At 40.8% G+C, this 19910-nt stretch overlaps 1 protein-coding gene across 1 annotated transcript in view; it reads left to right on the top strand.

The window, feature by feature from the left end:
• The window catches only part of slc7a5 (solute carrier family 7 member 5), an 84648-nt gene that overhangs the window by 11926 nt on the left and 52812 nt on the right, over positions 1-19910 (top strand). The window contains exon 2 of the mRNA XM_080186886.1: positions 8580-8705. Within this exon, the coding sequence (XP_080043012.1) occupies positions 8580-8705 (126 nt within the window). The remainder of the gene's footprint in view (positions 1-8579; positions 8706-19910) is intronic.

Raw genomic sequence — 19910 nt, forward strand, 5'->3', positions numbered from 1 at the left:
CCACAGACGTTAAACTAACCGGCCTATAATTCCCCGCCTTTTGCCTGGCACCCTTCTTAAACAACGGCGTAACATTAGCCGTTTTCCAATCTTCCAGCACTTCCCTGGAATCCAGCGACGTCTGGAAAATAACCACTATCACCTCCGCCATTTCTTTCAGAACCCTCGGATGCATTCCATCCGGTCCTGGCAACTTGTCCACAATCAGCCCCTCCAGTCTGTCGAGCACCGCCTCTCTAGTAACAGTAATGTCATTAAGACCCTCCAGTCCTACCACCTTTCCATCGCTAACACCCGGCAAATTATTCACGTCCTCCTCCGTGAAGACAGAAACAAAAAAGTTATTCAATACCTTAGCCATATCCCCATCCCCTACCACTAGGTCCCCTTTCTCATCCTCTAAAGGACCAACGTTCACCCTAGCCAGCCTCTTCCTTTTTATATATTTATAAAAACTCTTGGTATCCTTTTTTATATTAAGCGCTAGCCCAGCTTCATAGTTTCTGGTTATAGTAGATGCATTATAAAGGTCAAGGAACCAAAATGTGCAAAGATGAAATACTGTTGAATACTTACTTTGAAGCTGTACACTTTGGGTTAGAGTCATAAAAACTTAGTTTACAAGATATTAAGCAACCACATTGATAAATAATACGGAATAAAGATTTTAAACAATAAATGTACAACATTTCAATTTTGATTGACATCTTTAGAAATGGACCAATTTTAAATAGGGGTGGCAAAGTGGTTATCCGCTGGGTGGATGCTGTTTCAGAGAGTCAATGCAAACTCAATGGGCTGAATGGCCTCTTTCTGCACTGTGGGGATTCTACAGTTCTAAGGCACAGCGCTACTTTAAAATAGCCATTTTAAGTATTTAAAGTTTGGCGGAGAGTAGCTTTAACAGACACAAGGATTAATATACTTGAAATTCAGTGAATTCAGATGTTTCTGCAAGTGGTCAAGATTGCTTTCACTGTATCAGCTTGAGGTAAATTTGCATCGCCATTGTAGATATTAAAATTTGTGGATAAAAGTACCCTAATTAGTACAAGTTTAGCCAGTATTCTCAGTCTTTTATGCAACCTCTTTTATCTGCAGCTTTCTAAAGCTATTAATGGGAGGTGCAGCAGAATGCATAGGTGACAATAATACTAACATAACAACATACTTTGTTTCAGCAAGAACACATTTGTTTCCATTTTAGTGAATATAATGGCTTTGTTCAATATTTTTCTTAGTTTGTTAGTGATGGTGCAGACTTGTCAATAGGTTGAAAAATTAACCTTCATTCAATTCATTGGGTGTGTGGAAGGCGGAGCTGTCTGCATCTGATGCAAGCGTGACTCTGTCTTGCATAACAGCATAGAATTACTCATATAGATCAAAGTAAAATAGTAAGGTGCAGTTGTAGTTAACACAATTAACATATACAATGAGTAGTTGGTATGAATTTTAAGTCTACTGCAACTATAGGCATCAGTAAACTTTTTCACCAGACTGCATTTTCTTCTATTCTTTGGAATTTAAATTTTAGTAGAAAAGGTCACATGTTTCTTCTCTTCATTTTTTATTCATTAGAAGGTCTGTACTTTGTTTCTCTATTCGCTAAACAGATATATATTTCAAATAAATAGGGTGTAACACCACGTATTTTACCGTGATACTATAAATCTAAGTATGAATTCAGAATTATATGTTTTTAAATTTATTTGTTTTTGAAATGTGGGCACCAGCGCCAAGACCAGCATTTTCTAAATATATAATTATTTTTCATATAAATTGGTCACCTCAGACCATAAGATACAGGAGCAGAATCAGGCCATTTGGACCATTACGTCTGGTCTGCCATTCAATCATGGCTGATATGATTCTCATCTCCATTCTCCTGCCTTCTCCCTGTAACCCTTGATCCCCTTATTGATCAAGAACCTATCTATCTCTGTCTTAAAGACACTCAATGACCTGGCCTCCACAGCCGGCTGTGGCAATGAGTTCCACAGATTCAGTGTGGCAGAAGAAATCCCTCCTCATCTCAGTTTTAAAGGAGCATTCCTTCACTCAGGTTGTGCCCTTGAATTCTATTCTCTCCCAGTAGTGGAAACATCCTCACCATGTCCACTCTATCTAGGCCTCTCAGTATTCTGTAAGTTTCAATTCGATCCCCCCTCATCCTTCTAAACTCCATCGAATATAGACCCAGATTCCTGAACTGATACTCATATGACAAACCCTACATTCCTGGGATCATTCTTGTGAATCTCCTCTGGACCGTAGAAGATTATCTCAGATTGCACCAGGATCTTGATCAGTTGGGCCAGTGGGCTGATGAATGGCAGAAGGAGTTTTATTTAGATAAATGCAGGGTGATGCATTTTGGTAGATCGAACCAGGGCAGGTCAGTTAATGGTAGGTATCAGGGAGAGTTATAGAACAAAGAGATCTAAGGATACAAGTACGTAGCTCTTTGAAAGTGGAGTCACAGATGGATAGAGCGGTGAAGAAGGCATTTGGCATGCTTGTTTCATTGGTCAGAACATTGAATACAGAAGTTGGGATGTCTTCTTGAAGACATTGGTAAGACCATACTTGGAATACCTTGTACAATTCTGGTCACCTATTATAGAAAGGATATTATTAAACTAAAAAGAGTGCAGAAAACATTTATTAGAATACTACCAGGACTTGATGGTTTGAGCTATAAGGAGAGGCTGGATAGATTGCGACTTTTTTCCCCGGAGCATAGGAGACTTAGGTGTGACCTGATAGAGGTCTACAAAATAATGAGGGGCACAAATCAGCTAGCAATCAACATCTTTTCCCAAAGGTAGGGGGGTCGAAAACGAGAGGGCGTAGGTTTAAGGTGAGAGGGGAGAGATACAATAGGGTCCAAAGGGACAATTTTTTCACACACGAGTGTATGGAACAAGCTGCCAGAGGTAGTAGTAGAAACAATTTTGTCTTTTAACATGTGTTTAGACAGTTACATGGGTAAGTTGGGTGTAGAGGGATATGGGCCAAATGCGGGCAATTGGGACTAGCTTAGTGATTTAAAAAGGGCAGCATGGGCAGAAGGGCCTGTTTCCATGCTGTAAACCTCTATGACTCTATCTCTCACTCCATGGCCAGCACATCCTTCCTTAGGTGTGGGGCCCAGAACTGCTGACAGCATTCCATATGGGATCTGACCAGAGCCTTTTACAACCTCAGCAGTACATCGTTGCTATTCTTGTATTCTAGCCCTCTAGAAACGAATGATAACATTGAATTTGCCTTCCTAACTGCCAACTGAACCAGCATGTTAACCTTAAGAGACTCCTGAACCAGGATTCCCAAGTCCCTTTGTTCAGTTAATTGCATCAAACTTTGATGAAATGAACTGTACCTTTATTTCTACTCTTTATTTCATAGCTATTCATATAGAATCCAATATGTTAAACGTGTTGCCATAATTTCAGACAGTATGTAAAGTTGGAGTGCAATAATTTGGAAGAGCTTTGAAGATTTACATTGTTTTCTGGGTACTTGTCTAATGAAAATTTTTTTTGTACTCAGAATACAGAGAACAGAGAATGTGGCATTAAGTCTGAAATGTTGGTGGCAGTGCATTAACAGTGCCACTTTAAAATTGTGTATGGTGTGGCCTCATTCTTATCCATTGTTTTTACTCCTGGCTATGAGCTTCTTAACTACTTACCTCTGCAACACTTCAACTGATGACCTACTTAAAAGGTATTAAATCTCACCTTACAACAATCTTGATTCAGAGGCAAGAATTTTCAACAATTAAAGAAGTGTTATCTTACAAAGATGCAGGAATTTAGAATTTTTTAACTGAACTTCGGGCAGTGCAGTGGCATAATGGTTAACACTGCTGCCTCACAGTGCCAGGAACCCAGGTTCAATTCCTGGCTTGGGTTACTGTCAGTGTGATGTTTGCAGATTCTTCCCATATCTGCGTGTGTTTCCTCCGGGTGCTTCGGTTTCCTCCCAAAGATGTGCGGGGTAGGAGGATTGGCCATGCTAAATTGCCCCTCAGTGTCAGGGGGACTAGCTAGGGTAAATACATGAGGTTATGGGGATAGGGCCTGGTGGGATTGTGGTCGGTGCAGACTTGATGGGCTGAATAGCCTCTTTCTGCACTGTAGGATTCTATGACTTCAAAACAAAGCAATAGCATTGCACTCAGGAGTCGAGAGCAGCTGCATTCCTTAGGTGAAGCAAAGTTGAATGATAATGGATATTTCCATTTGAAATTATGGCAAAATGCTTAAAATATTGGATTCTAAATGTGAAACGTGTTTGATTTGATTTATTGTCACATGTATTGGTATGCAGTGAAAAGTATTGTGTATACTGTTGAATGTGTAGCTGTGAAATCAAGAGCAGAAACAAAGAATCACTTCATTTTATTAAAAGGTTTGATGCAATTAATAGATCAAGATGGCCAATTTATTTGAAAAATAATTATTTTTAAAAATGCTGGCCTTGACACTGATGCCCATATTCCAGAAACAAATAAATGTGCAAAATTAATTCAGTTTCTATTTCATAAATATTACTTTGAGATTTTGATTACAAATTCATATTTAAGTATGTCATACTGTGATTATACACTGGCACAATGTTATATGTTGTAGTATAGGGCCTTGATATAATGTATTGAACAAGTAACATTGGCAATTTGATTACAAAATGAGACGCAATTTAAAAAGACAATTTTGATCGGGAATGCAGGCAAAAATAACATTTTAATATAAAACATAAATGATTAAATATAAAAATTAAGGATATAATGACTTAAAAAGAGAGTTTGAATTAAGTTGTACCGCTTGGGAAGTTGACCTAAATGCCATCATTCACCCTATGACTGCATGTGATCTTGGTTTCCCATGTGCAACATCACACGAGATCAGCTTGTTAGTTATGTGCATTATGAAATGCTGTTCCAGAATCACTATTAGCTTTCAGAAAATAATAGTGGTGAGCAGTAACAAACAGTAGTCATAAAACAAGCAACCTAAATACAAAGCCCTAAGTGAATACCAATTGATCCAGAAGAGTTTCTGCCCTACTTTCCAATGATGTTCAGTGTAAGCTCAGAACTGTACCTCGCCACTTGATTAGGCACCTTATCCTTTCGTCAGGACTCAGTATGGACTTCAATAATTTTAGATCATAAACACTGCTTCCATTTTTTATGTTTTTCCATTTACACCCCCCCCCCCCCCCTCACCCCACTTCAGACTTGACTTGCATGTTAAGCACAGCTGCACCCTACTATTTTAGTTTGATCTATATGAGTCATTGCTGTTGTGCAAGGCAGGGTCATGCTTGCATCAGACAGGTCCGCCTTACGCACAGCCAATGAATTGAATGAAACTTGATTTTTACAACCTACTGACAAGTCTGTATGTTTCTTATTCTGTTATCTCTCTTTTTGCCATGCACCATCACCACTTTTGCTATTTTGATTTGTCTTCCCCTTTCTGCCCCTTTTGCATGCTTTGCATAAAACCTGTTACATCTCAAAGTACTTCCAGTTCTGATGAAGGATCATCAATTGAAACTGTAACTCTCCTTCTCTCTCCAAAGATGCTGTCAGATCTGCATAATATATTTCTGGTGTTTTTTTGTTACTCAGGTTTCCACCATCCAGAGTTTTTTTCTTGTGCCCTGGTATTTATTTACCTGGCATAAATTTTGCATGACTTAGATCTCCCTTACTTGGAGTGATACTGAGGCACTTGTGTAGCCAAGGTTTTGTACTCCACATGCAGTTGTTTGTATCAAAGCATACTTTGCTTCACTTCAGTCCCTGATCCGGCTAACTTGAAACCAAGTCCATATAGAGTGGTTTAAAATTGATATTTTACGATTTCTTATGATAACTTCTCCAAAGATGTAAGATGTTAGCTAAGTAACAAACAAACTTCCCACTTGCATAACTTTAACACAAAGCTTGTTTCTTGTAGAGAGAATTGGCTCCTAGAAGGATTGGAATAATACGTAGACTAATATCTGGTGCATTTTCATTAAAATCATTAGACAGCTGGCACATAATCTGATAACATACCCAACTAAAGTAAAAGCAGAGAGAATAAATGAACGCCTGGGTGTATATTTCTTTTGCAAATGGCTTAATCACAGGTTTCATCCTCTTCTTTTCCCTTAGTTGCTTGCCCTTCTACAGATGTATTCATTGAAGTTGTACAAATCAGAGAATAACTAATGACAGAAAGAGGCCAATTGGCTGGTCAAGTCTGTGCCACCTCTCTGAAAGAGCAATTCAGCCATTCCCCTGCCCTTTGCAGATTTATTCTCTTCAGATAATTATTCAATATCCTTTTGAAAGCCATCATTGAATCTGCCTTCACCACCCCTTCAGGCAATGCTTTCTGGATCTCAAACACTCGCTGCATTAAAAACATTTTACTTGTTGTTGTCATTGTTGCCGTTGATTCTTTAGCCAGGCATCTTTCTCCTCTGGTTCATGACACTTCAGCCAATATGAACTGTTCCCCTATCTACCGTGTCTCTCATAATTTTGAATTTTCTCAAAATCATACTTTGTTTCTGTCAATTCAACCTTCTGTTTAAAGAGATCAATCTGTGTTTCTCCAGTCTATCCACATAACTGAAGTCCCTCACCCTGGAATCATCCTTGTAAATAATTTCTACATCCTCTCTAAAGCCTTCATATCCTTCCCAAAGTTGAACACAATAGTCTACTTGAGGCCAACTCAATGCTTCATAAAGTTTAATCAAAATTCTTTGCTTTTGCACTCTGTGGGCTGGATTTTATGCCCCACAACACCAGGTGTGTTTTTGGTGGGAGAGCGTATGAGTATGAGGAGTGGCAGCCTACCTCTTTCTCACCCATCCCCAAGCTATCCATGACAACATAGGGGTAGGCCTGGGCCACATTTGATATCGCATCCACTATATATAAATAAACAACTATAGGTCAGCTGAGCTTGTTTGCAAGCTAACTGACCCCAATATTACATTGTCTCTGCCAAAACATGGTTGACGTGGGCAGGCAAGTGGGTGTGAATAGCCATTTCTTTCAAAAACATTTAAGTGCAGGAAGGATGAGGGGTTTTATCTTCAGGGGGCAACCCCCAAATCCCCAAACCCCTCCCTAAGATGCCTGATCCCTCCCCACCTAATATCCCTGACTTATCTGAGTATAGGTTCCACTGAGGACTTGATACCAGTGGGCCTGCCTGCAATCTGAATGGCTGGCAACTCTCGAGGAGGTGAATTCCTCCCATGGTGGGGAGGGGAGGGGGCGGGTGGGAACAAGTCCCATACTTTCCTCGTTATTGCCACTTGCTACAGGATGGACTTTTATTGGTTGGTTGGTTCCCAGCTGATCTTTTATTTGGGCTGGGATGCTTAGCAGTATGTCAGCCCTGCAATTTCAACCCTATATTGTGTTTACAAAGTCCAGGCCATTTACTTCCTGTCACTTGGCCAACTTTGTATCCTGTTAGGACTGATGCCAAAACTTGCCTTTTCCCTCCTCAGTTGATTGCATCAGGTTTTTTTGTAATTCGTAAGGGTGAAGGAATTAATTAGGTGTCTGTATTTAACCATTTACGTGCTGATTTGCAAAGAACTCAAGCCTGACAGGATTTCTTGAGTTGGAAGAAAAGGGCTAGTTTTTATTGAACTAAAAATCCACCAGATAAAGAATTAAAAATATTTGAAAAGGTAACCATGTTCCAACCTTCATAACACACACCCATTGGCACAAGTACGCAAAATCGTAAGTTGTACAGTTGAGGAGGTCAACTTTTCGTTAAATTAAGATTCAATGAAAAAAGGCAATGAAAGAAAAATTCACAATTTATGAGTCCTTCACTGTTGTCCATAGTTGAAGCCATTTCTTTTACAATGGTCCTGGTTTTCTCCCTGGAAATGGTGTTTTGGGATTTTGGAGTGTTAACCTCTATGTGATTAAAAATATGCAACAGGAGGATTTTGCGAAGAAATAGATGTCTGGCCATTTGTCTGTATTGATACAGTTCCCAGATGACCTCATTTTGAATGCTTGACTGAGCTTCAAGACTCACAAGTAGATTACGTCAGCGAGGGTTCTGTAATGATAGGTGGAAATGGAGTGTTTGGTTAATGGCTCTGTCTGATTGGCATTTTAATAGGGTTGTAGGATCAGCTGTCCTTGATGCTCACAGTCCATATGACTGCCTTCAGTCTGCTTCGGGTTGGATGGGGCCCACTTTAACCCCATCCCAGCTTTCTGGAGTGAAAATGGTGTGTGAGGGGGATCCTTTATATCAAGATGGGTCTGCAGAGTTGGGAAATTTTCCGATTCAAGCCTGGTAGCAAAAATCCAACCCATTTGTAGTCTGTATGAACAAATATCACATCATTCAGTTTAATTTATCTTGTGAGTTTTCATTGGAGCAATGTCAATGTGTAGATTGATTGTGAATGTGTGTCTTGTTCACACATTCTATTATATTTAAATAATATTATTATTATATGTCTATTATATTTAAATAAAAATCTTAACAATTAATGTATTGACAACCTTTTCCTCTTCCTTCCAGTGCTTCTAACAGCAGTGAACTGTTACAGTGTCAAGGCAGCGACGAGAGTACAGGACATCTTTGCTGCAGCCAAGTTGTTGGCTCTAGCTGTTATCATTATTTTGGGCTTTGTCCAGATTTTTAAAGGTAGGTCTGGCACAACTGTAATTGTATTCTCAGTCTGTTCCAATTACAACCTATCCCAAATAAAATTGGACTGTGCTTATCCTGAGCAAGTTATTTTGAAAAATATAATTCAACCTACTTAAATTAGCATTCTGGGTGTATCAAACAATTGTTTGTTGACTGTAGTAAATAAGAAGTCCCGCTTTAGAAGTGCTCACATCTTTCCTAGTTTCTCTCCAAACTTCTCCCATGCCCTTTTTGAGCACATGTTGTCCAAGTGACCTATCGCCTTCTTCCTCAATCCTGTTGCCAATGAACTATTGAGCATCCCTCCTGATCTCCATGTTAGATGAAACTGTCACTGTTTCTCTATCTTCAGGCTTCATCTCTCTCTTCAAACCTATTTGCTGGAATTTTACCACCTCACCCACCCAAGGCTTGTAACACCCCTCCTGAGGCCAATGGAGAATGCCGTTCTGTGAACCTTGCCCATCCCAATTCCAGCAAAATTCTGGCCATTGTCATCGCTCCTCCTCAAAAATTTTTTTGAGGAGGAGCGATGACCCTTTTTGCACATTGTTGCAAATGCTGCCCTATCACCAAGCTCCCTTTACATTACAAAGTCTTTGAATGTTGCCAACTCCATCTTCCCTGGAACTCACGTTTGAGCCCCTCCAATAAGGTTTTCACCTCTGCTTCAATGCCGAAACTACTATCAAAGTCAACAGTGATGCCTTATGCAACCGTCAAAGCTAATCTTCCCTCTTCATCTTTCATGACCTGTCTGCAACCTCTGCCATGGTTGACTGCATTATCCTTCTCTAACAGCTCTCTACTGTTGCCCAGCTGGCTGGAATTGTTCTTGCCTGATTCCATTCTTATCTATTCTAATTATAGTCAGAGGACCAACTGCATTGGTTTCTTTTCCTGCTCCCACACTGTGAGCTCTGACTTCCCCCAAAGATCCATTCATGGCAGTCCCCCCGCCCCCTCCTGTATCTCAGCTACTTGCTGCCCCTTGGCAGCTTCATATGTAAGTTGTTAGTTGTCATGACAATTACCAGCTTTTTCTCAATACCACCTTTCCCGTTACTACATTATCAGACAGCTTATCTGATATTCAGTAGGGGGTCGGTTTAGCTCAGTTGGCTGGACAGCTGGTTAGTGATGCGAAGCGATGCCAACAGCATGGGTTCAATTGACTGAGGCTATTCATGAAGGTTCTGTCTTCTCAACCTTGCCCTTCATTCGTGATGTGGTGATCCTTAGGTTGAATCGCCATCAGTCAACTCTCTCCCTCAAAAGGAAGTGCAGCCTATAGTCGTCTGGGACTATAGCAACTTTACCTTTACTGAATGAACAGAAATTTCCTCCATTTAATAATTGGGAAGACTGATGCCATTGTTTTCAGCCACCTATCTGAACTCTATTGCCAAGCTGCCAACTCTATCCCTCTCCTTGCAATACTCTGAGACTAAATAAGTTAAACCAGTCTGTTTTCAACCTTGGTCATGCCACCAATAAGACTTCATGTTTCCATTTCTGTTACAGAGTCATACAGTACAGAAGAGGCCCTTCAGCCCATCAAGGCTGCACCTACAAAATTACAATTTAGTGTAATTCTACACGAATTCCAATTTCTAGCACTTGGCCCATAGCCTTGAATGTTGTGGCACTTCACACGCTCATCCATGTACTTATTAAAGTTTTTGAGGTTCTCCACTTCTCTCCCAGGCATTCCAGACTCCTACGGACAAAATCTTAGTTCTGGGTGGCTAAGATTTTCCTCAAATCCCCTTGAAACCTCTTGTCCCTCACCTTAAAATTATCCCTCTCATTACTGAATCTTAAATTCAGGGGAACAGCTGCTTCCTATCCAGCCTGGCCATATCCCTCATAACCTTGTACACCTCAATCAGGTTCCCCCCTCAGCCTTCTCTGCTGTAAAGAAAACAACCTTAGCCAATGCAGCTTCTCTTCATAGCTCAAATGCTTCAGGCAACATCCTGGTGAATCTGCTGTGCACCATCTGTAGTACAATCATATCCTTCCTATAGTGAGACAACCAGAACTGCACCAGCTACAACCTAACCAACATTTTGTACAGCACCATAACATCTCTGTTCTTGTAATCTATGCCACGACTGATAAAGGAAAGTGTCCCGCCTTTTTAACTGCCCTAGTAACCTGTCCTTCTGCCTTCAGGGATCCGTGGATAAGCACCCCCAAATCCCACTGTTCCTTTGAGTTTCATAGCGCCCTGCCTTATCTTGTTACTCCTCCCAAAGTGTATCACCTCACACCTTTCAGGGTTAAACTCTATCTGCCACTGAACTGCCCAGGTGACCAACCCGTCTATATCTTTCTCACTGTTAACCACCCTGCCAACCCTCCATGGCATCACTTGATTTTGTCCGTCTCAGCTCATCTGTTGCTGAGAGGAGGATCATTTATACTTTTGTTACTTCTAGACTTGACAATTCCAACACAGTCCTGGCTGGTCTCCCACATTCTATCATCTGTAAACTTGTACCATATTTGGTTCCCTTACCCCTCCATCTGTTTACTGACTTACATTGGCTCTTGGCCGAGCAACACCTTAATTTTTAAGTTCTCGTCCTCCATGGTCTTGCCCTTATCCTGCTTCTGTAATTGCCTCAAGCCCCACAGCCCTCCAAGATATTTGTGCTCATTTAATTCTGGTTTCTTGTGCATCCCCTATTTTAATTGCTGTTATTCAGCTATCTCAATATTTGGAATTCCCTCCCAGCCTTCTCCACCTTTCTAATGTACTTTCCTCCTTGAAGACACACTCTAAACATATCTCTTTGACCAAAATTTTGGCCATGTTCTTTAATATATTACGTGACTTGGCGTCATATTTTGTTTCATAATGCTCCTGTGAAGTGTCTTAAGTTGTTTGATTATGTTAAGGGTGCAATATAAAAGTAAGTTGGTGTGTATTAGTTGCTTATATGTTTAATTCAACTTTAAGATCAGTAACAAACAAAATAATAGAATTTCATAATTTATGTTTGCACTTGCCCTTGTAAATGAAAATTGACTTCCATTCCACCACTTTGAGAAGTCTGAATTGAGTTCACTTATCTTGAAAATGTGACTTCACAAAGGGCCACTGAGTGTTAAAACTCAAAGCAGTGAGAGTGTAGACATCTTGGATGAAGTCTTACATGAAGGGCAGCATGGTGGCATAGTGGTTAGCACTGTTGTCTCACAGCCAGGGACACCGGTTCACTTCCTGCCTTGTGTCACTGTCTGTGTGGAGTTTGCATGTTTCCTCTGTGTCTGCAAGGGTTTCCTCACACAGTCCAAAGGTATGCGGGTTAGGTTGATTGGCAGTGCTAACTTGACCCTAGTTTCAGGGGGATTAGCAGGGTAAATGTGTGGGGTTATGGGAATAGGGCCTGGGTGAGATTGTGGTTGGTGCGGACTCAGTGGGCCGAATGACCTCCTGTAGGAATTCTATTTTATCTCCTTGACATCAATGCTCTTGGATATTCAGTGTGTTGCTGAAGAACTGTTTTGCATGATCCCAGATGGCGTTCCACATGATTCTTTCTGTGACGCTGGAACTTTGTGCAGCAGTAAAGAAATATGAATGATTTCGGGGCATGTGACTTTAGTGGCATTGTATGCCTGTGGAAAAGTTTTGGAAGGACATTAGAAAAAATGATTCTATATTGTGCTTGGAATTGTTAATTCACTGCAGCTAACTTCTGTGATGAACAGATGAATGTTCTTAGTGGAGGAAGTTTTGGAAATAATAACAGGTTCAAAAAGTAAGCCCCAGTCGTCAACATATTGTTTTCAAATGCTTCTTTCATTCTTATTGTGCTTTCAAATTGAGGATATTAAATTATTTCAGTTACTTGACAAAGAATCACCTAATGTTTGCTATCTAATATAAAATAGCAATAGTAGCAGCCACTTAGGACTCAGTTTCATGCTCCTCTGCTGGCATGCTGCAGCTGAGGGAGCAGAACATTGAAGGAACAGGATTCCCTCTGGATTCCCACCCTCTGCAAACTCACAGCGATCTTATGCTGGGAGAGGCAAGGCCTCGGATGGGACTCCCAGCTTTGTTTCAATCGCACTTTGAAAAGCTGGCCCATGGGATCAAAACTGGTTTCATCTGGCCTAGACACTTTGGCACGACTCTATAGAGTGAGTGTATTTACTTAGTACTACGTTACTGAGAGAACATTGTCTGCTATTCCTCTTATCTACATCAGTTCTTTGCTGTACATTCATTTCCCTGATCAGTGAAAAAGATGTTTGATACATTTGTACATGGATCATTATATTGCTACAAACTGCAACCAAAGCTTGTTATCACAGAAGTTCTGGGAGTCACATTGTAATCAAACATTTCAAGCACAGTCTCAGGCAAGCTACCAGTTAGCTGAATGCTCTCATTATAGTTAATATTCGCTGCAGATGAAAAAAATCATGTAGGGACAATATTGTCAGAATAGCTGGTGTCATGAATGATGATGTTTATGCCAGGCTCTGTCATTGCCACAGAGACTCAACGACAGCAAGAGTTTTCACCCACCAAGGGGTGACACTGCAACAAGATGATGAGGCCAATGGGATTTCAGACTGTCAGGGATAGAAAGGGGTTGTAGCTGAAGTACAGGCTGGCATTGGTGTGAACGTTCCTGTGTCAGAGAACATTACCCAGGAATTTTTGCAAGATGCCATTGGAAATGTTATACTCCAAAGAACATGCTCTGTAGTGCTTGCATTGGAGTTCCCTCCCAGCACCTGATAACTTTCTTCGATATTCCTCGACAAACACTGTCTGCTCTAAAGATGAATAAAAATATGAATATTTAGTGGTCAAACGAGGGCTCTAATTCTAATCACCGTGCTTCAATTTGGTGGCTGATTCTATAATTTACAGGTTTGTCTAAAGTGCACCGGTTTAATCAGATAATGTAAGCAATCTCTCAGCCATGCTAACGTTTCACTGACTACTGCCATTGCACGTGGTATTTGCTTCAACTATTTAATATTGAAAACTAAACCTGAAATGGTCCAGGCATCTTTATAATCTGCTGAGGCAGGAGTAGGGGATACACACCAACTTCACGCTCATGTTGGACACTTTGGAAATTGCCCTCAAATATTTCCATGAAGGTGCGTGCATCTGAATCTGTAGTTTCTGACAAATTTATGAATTGATCCATCACTGAAGCTAAAATGGCAGAAGTATTTGTTTGCAAAGCTCCATTCCCCAAGAAGTATGTGCATAAATCAACCAAACTGCCTCACATTTGAGGCTGGGCAGAGCCCAAGATGTGTAGTTTGGATAGTTCTGGTCTCACTGAGTGAAATTCTGTGGAGACAACAGGGGTTTTAGCTGCTGTCTGTAGAATCGGTAAGACGTCGTGTCACCTCTTGTATGACTCAGGTATGTGACAGGCCAGGGAAAGCCTACCCCTGGCATCAAGGAACCCAAAGCCAGTTGAGAGCTGCCAGCCGATCCGAGCCCAGCAATTCTTCTGTACCCTGCTGTACTACAAGGCGGGCTGCTGCTGATCTGGCCCCAAAGGCCTAGACTCAAGGAGCGAACCAGGCACTAGTGAGTGTTGATGGGGGATTCTGGGGAGGGGAGTCATTAGCAAGAGCAGGGCGGTGGTTTGCAGCTGGTTTCCACCCCCGCCCCCTGCACTCCCCTTCCCCACTTATTCCCCATGCTGTTTCCCTCAGTCAGACATTGAGTGCCCCCCACTTGGTTAATACCAGCTGTGGCAGGATGAGGCACCAAGTAGGCACTAATTTTCTACTTAAGGGCTTCAATTAGTGGTGGAGCAGGAAGACTGTCTACGGGCCATCCCATCAGGTTCTTAAGTGGAAAGGGGATGAGGTCCCCACCCATACCATCCACACTCTAGTAGCTACCTCCAACTAATCATCACGGTTAACCAACTCCAGCAGTAAAAGGATTCTCTGGGTACCCAAGATCCAGGGAGATAAAAGGTCATGAGAATGAGCGAGTCTGAAAGTGGAGGCAGGAGGATAAAGGAGTGAGACTGAAGAGCAGAGCTGGGTGTTAAAAGAGCATGACTGAGTGTGGAGATGGGAGAATAAAAGAGTAAGGAAGAGTGAGATTGAGAGCAGAACAGGGAGGGAAAAAGGTGCAAGAAAAAGCAAGACAGCAGAGTTGGGAGGATAAAAGAGTTCAAGAAAGAATGAGACTAAGAGCAAAGCCAAGAGCAAGAGAAAGAGCGAGACTGAGAATGGAGAATCCTTCCTCGCCACCCACAGCAGCCTGAGCACAATTCATCTGGACCTGGAGATTTGTCCACTTTTAAGCCTGCCAACACCTCCAATACTTTGTCACTCCCTATGTCAAATTTTGCAGTCTCCCTGCAAAATTTCATCCTCATCCTCTTGGGTGAAGGCGCTCTACCAATGTCCCCAGGCTCCACCCATAAATTGCCTCTTGATCCCTTGCGTGACTGGCGACCTATCCATCACCTTCAACATTCATTCTCTCCACCAGGACATTGTGGCTGCAGTATGTACTATCTGCAAAGATCATTGCAGGCATGCCGAGGATTCTTCAGCACTTTGCAAACCCATGGCTGTTATCATCTAGGACAACAGGTGCATAGGAATACCACCACTTCCAAGATCTCCTTCAAGCCATATACCATCCTGATTGGGAACTATATTGTTGTCTGTGTCGCTGGGTCAAAATCCTGTAACTTCCTCTCTAACTGCACTGTGGGTGTACCTGCATAACATGGATTGCAACAATTCAAGCAACTAGTTCGCCATCACCTTATGAATGCAATTAGGGATAGACAATAAATTCTGCCCAAGACAGTGATGTCCACATCTCATGAATGAATGAAAAAAGAGAGAATGTTGATCCACATGACTCTGTTTTGCGGTTTCATTGCAGAGTGATGCGAAGATATTCTCTCCTTTTTACAGTCCATGTAATAAGTTAAATAATTGCAGTGTTAACAAAGGTTATCCTCCAGTTGCTTGGTCTGCTGATACAGCATAAAAGGATTTGCATTGACCTTTTACACCTTGAGCAAGTAGTCTCCTAACAGAGTATTGCCTCCAGCAGGGAAATGATGTGATATTTTTGGTCGACCCATTCTTTACTATACACGCACTGCTACTTGTTCCTCTGAACATGAATAGTGCATCACCCAGCCTGTGCAAAATTCACTACCTACAGTAACTGAAGTGCTAGAATATGAACTGTTGTTTGTGGACTGTTTGACACAAGCTCTATTATTACCTGCTGCCCTCATCTTGAGAAAAACCTGTTCAATTATGAAAAAAAGGAGGAACGGTGTTAAATTTCCCATACAGTGCCTGAAAAGAGAGATTTAAATCGGGATACTTTGTTCCTTGTACTGCTTCCGTTGCACCTACTGTGATGAGATAGTTTATGGGATAAGAATAAAAAAAGGAGGATTCTTGGGACTTGGCGACATCACACCTCTAAACCTGCCAAAATCCTTAAGGCTGAGGCTTTTTTTCTTGCTGCCTTCTATGATTGTTTGCTACATTCACTTGGCAGTACTCAGGACCCCAAACACCAGTGCTTTGTCTTCCCTCTCACTGTGACGGTGTTGCAAAGTAGCACATATAGCAATTATTGTGACAGTAATTTTTTGATCAGACATTAGAACTGCTGTGCCAAAACCACCCTTCAGCTTTTCTCCAAAGTAGCACTGTTGCAAAAGGGGGACAGAAGCCACAACCATGCTTTGCATTTACATATTTAGATTTGTTCCATGCATGCTTGGAATAAATAGTCATGTTGAGTACATCTGACATTCATGATCCTGCTGAGGCACTTTTGTATTTGCAAACTATATTACCTTGCATTGCAATTCCTATCCATCTTTATTGGAATTGTGGTTCAGTTGATGGGTGAGGTTCAACCTCAGAACATTCCTTCATTCACTATTGTTACCAGAACCTACACCACTTGTCCAAAGGGCAGCGTATTTTTCATTGCCCGCATTGTGCACATTTTCATTGCTAATAATATTCACACATTTACCATTACTCTTCTGCAACTAGATTTTTTAACGAAAAGGCAGTGATGAACAAGCGTTCTTTGAGAGCTGCTGCAGCTCGCTAAAATTGTGGCTACCAAACAATTGTTTTGCGCACATCCTTATGAAATTTAGGGCGATGGACGTATTGCACAAAGACCAGTCCTGTACTACGAATAGATTCTTTTCTCAAGATTCTTTTCTTTCAGTGGAAGTTTCCTATACCTGCACTGTAATATCTGTACCCTCAAAAGAATCTCACCTAATAAATGTTGAAGTCTGTTAGCCTTATGTAACGGTTACCCATGAGGATCGTTAACTTTGGAATGTTAATTGTCGGGTGGTTGGATATGCAGCCAAGCTACCAGAGGAGCACGCTTTTGTAGGAAGGATTAAAATGTATCTCAAGTATGGTTGGGCACTTGATCATCTGCTAATCTTGTGATTCAGTTGTCTCAATTTGCCCTAAATCATATGGACATTGTTCCGTCAGACTTTATGGTTGAATTGATCAATGTTTGAGGAACTATTAAGCATGTGATGCGCTGAATACAGTACAGATTTGAGAAATGTAAAAAAAAATTAATCACTTTGTTCTTTTTATCGTGATGCCTTTTTCATGCCAAGAGGAGATTTTTTCATTGATTCTGCTGTTAAAGTCATGCCTTTTTTTTTGAAGAATAAAGGATTAATTCAGATTGCAATTGGATTCACAAGCATTTATCATAGCTACTCCGGCAAAAGTCAATCTCATATATAAGTTGTTGCAATGATTTTTGGCCAAAGAAAACCATAGTTTCTAGTTTACCTCAAGTAAAAGCCAATCCTTGTTCTCAGGGATCAAAGCCCAAAAATTTCAGAAACAAAGTATATTCCTGGAGATGTTACTGATTTCATTTCAGTATCAATGTATAAATATTAATGAAAACAAGTACCAGTAACTTTTTTATGTGATTTATTCAAATGATTAAAGTGATTAAGTTATGATAGATAATTAATATGAATTCTTTAGTATTGCAGGTTTTTACTTTATTCCATTGCAACAGTCATTTTGGGTCCAAATCCAACAAGCATGTCAACCTGTCAAAAATATTACCAATTTAAATTTGACCCCGATGATCTTTGGCCGAAAAAATTGGTTTCAAAACTCTAACTTTTTCTTGAGTATATAGGGTACTGTAAGTGTGTTCAGTAGCAATTTTTTGGTACTTTTTTCCATGGGAACAAGTTTGATCTCTCCCATCTATTCACAATACTCTTGTATTTATTCTCCTTGAATTGTTACATTTAGTGAGTGATTTAAAATTATATTTTTGTTCTCATCAGATCTTTCTGTTGAAATCACATCAGCCAAGAATAATGTGAGAGTTGGGAGAATGTGATTCAGGATCCATTTTCTAGTAGTTTCAGGGACAATTTATTAGTAACAGGTTTTGTAGAATCATAGAATCATTTTCGGCCCATGGCGCCTGCACCAACAACAATCCAACCCAGGCCCAATCCCCATGACCCCATGTATTTACCTTGCTAATCTCCCTGACACTAAGGAGCAATTTAGCATGGCCATTCAACCTAACCCACACATCTTTGGACAGTGGGAGGAAACCGGAGCATCCGGGGTGAAACATGTAAGAATACGGTGCCAGTTATTCATTTCTGCCTTTTGTCTCATAAAACTATTGCAAAGTGTTTGTAGAGTTGCAGAAAAATTGGAAATGCGGGCTCCATTTAAAATACAGTGCAGCAATTGTTCTGATAGAGTTTCTCATAACCCCTGTCATGACCTTTGTACCAGGGTTGTTGGCGCGCGGTGGCGGGGCGGTGGCGGGGGGGGGAGGTGGGTGTGTGGAGGCACTGAAATCTTTTGTCGACTGTGTTGAACTTGCGAATAGTTTGTACTGGTGAAACAAAATGCAAACTGGGCTCTAATGAGTTCTTTTAAAATGTGTTTACAGCAATCATGCCCATTTGAGAGCAAGAAGCATGTTTGCTGAAGGACCCACTGTTAAGTGACCCACTGTTAAGTGACCCACTTCTTACGCTGGAAATCTTCAGCAGTAGCTAGTAGTAACGGACAATTGTCTGTACTTGGAGTCAGGATGGTTCATTCTGAGGGACCAGTAAATTCTTTCAGTTGACCTACTCTGCTTTGCAAATACAAATTGGGCTGAGCTGGCAACTTGGCAGCATTTCTCGCTGATTTTGATTTTGTTTTAGGAATGAACAGGTTAGCTTTTTGTGTGTTAATAATTGTTTTCTTCATAGTATATTAAATGTTTTAAGGACACCTGATTTTTTTTTGTGATTGTTGGTGTTCATAAGATGACACAGCACCAATGTTCCACACATTTGAGAGTTTCTGGTGAGCGTTACTCTATTGGACACAATTCAAATTGAGTTTTTGAGTGCAACACTGTCAGTTTTATTGCACTTTTCAGTTGTTCAGGACAGACTTCAGATCATTGTTTTTCTAAACATTCTCAAACACAATCATCTAAATTTAGATAGCACCTTTTAACATTGAAGATTGCTTCAATGATTTCAATTTGAGATACTGGGGTAAAATGCTACGGCGGAAATCAAAAGATGAAGAAACCCCAGCCAAAGAGAGAAGTTTAGTGATGAATGTTAAAGATAGATGAGAGTTGAGAGAAAGAATTCCAGGGAGTACGATCAGTATAACAAAGTGATGGAATGAAGGGAGAGGGACTGTACACAAAGCTTAAAGTTAAGCAGTCAATGGGGTATTTTAGGGCTGGAGGAGTTTGCAGTATTAGGCTGGGGCAGAACTGATCAGTAATTTATAGATGTGAACAATGTCTCGAACTTGAGTGTGATATTTTAGACAAGTCAGAGCAAATGAAGGGAGGGAAATTGGGAGGCCTGTGAATAAGATATCAAAATAGTTGAATTTAGAAGCGACGTATACGCTCAAGGATTTTAGTAGTGGAGGAAGATTTGAGATGGTGGCAGATAAAGACATTATTGCAGATTTGGAATTAAGCAATCTTGATTGAATATAGTGGGGGTGATTCTCTCACCTCGCCGCACAAGTGGTTTGCGATTCGCTCGGTCCCTTCCTCTTGGTGGAAATTGGATCTGATTGGCATATTTAAATGCAGTCCTTTCAAATCCCAGCGCATGGAATTCACCAGCCTTCGGGCGCGGT

The sequence above is a fragment of the Carcharhinus amblyrhynchos genome, chromosome 4 (assembly GCF_965287045.1).
Source record: "Carcharhinus amblyrhynchos chromosome 4, sCarAmb.v2.hapA, whole genome shotgun sequence".
Classification (NCBI taxonomy): domain Eukaryota; kingdom Metazoa; phylum Chordata; class Chondrichthyes; order Carcharhiniformes; family Carcharhinidae; genus Carcharhinus; species Carcharhinus amblyrhynchos.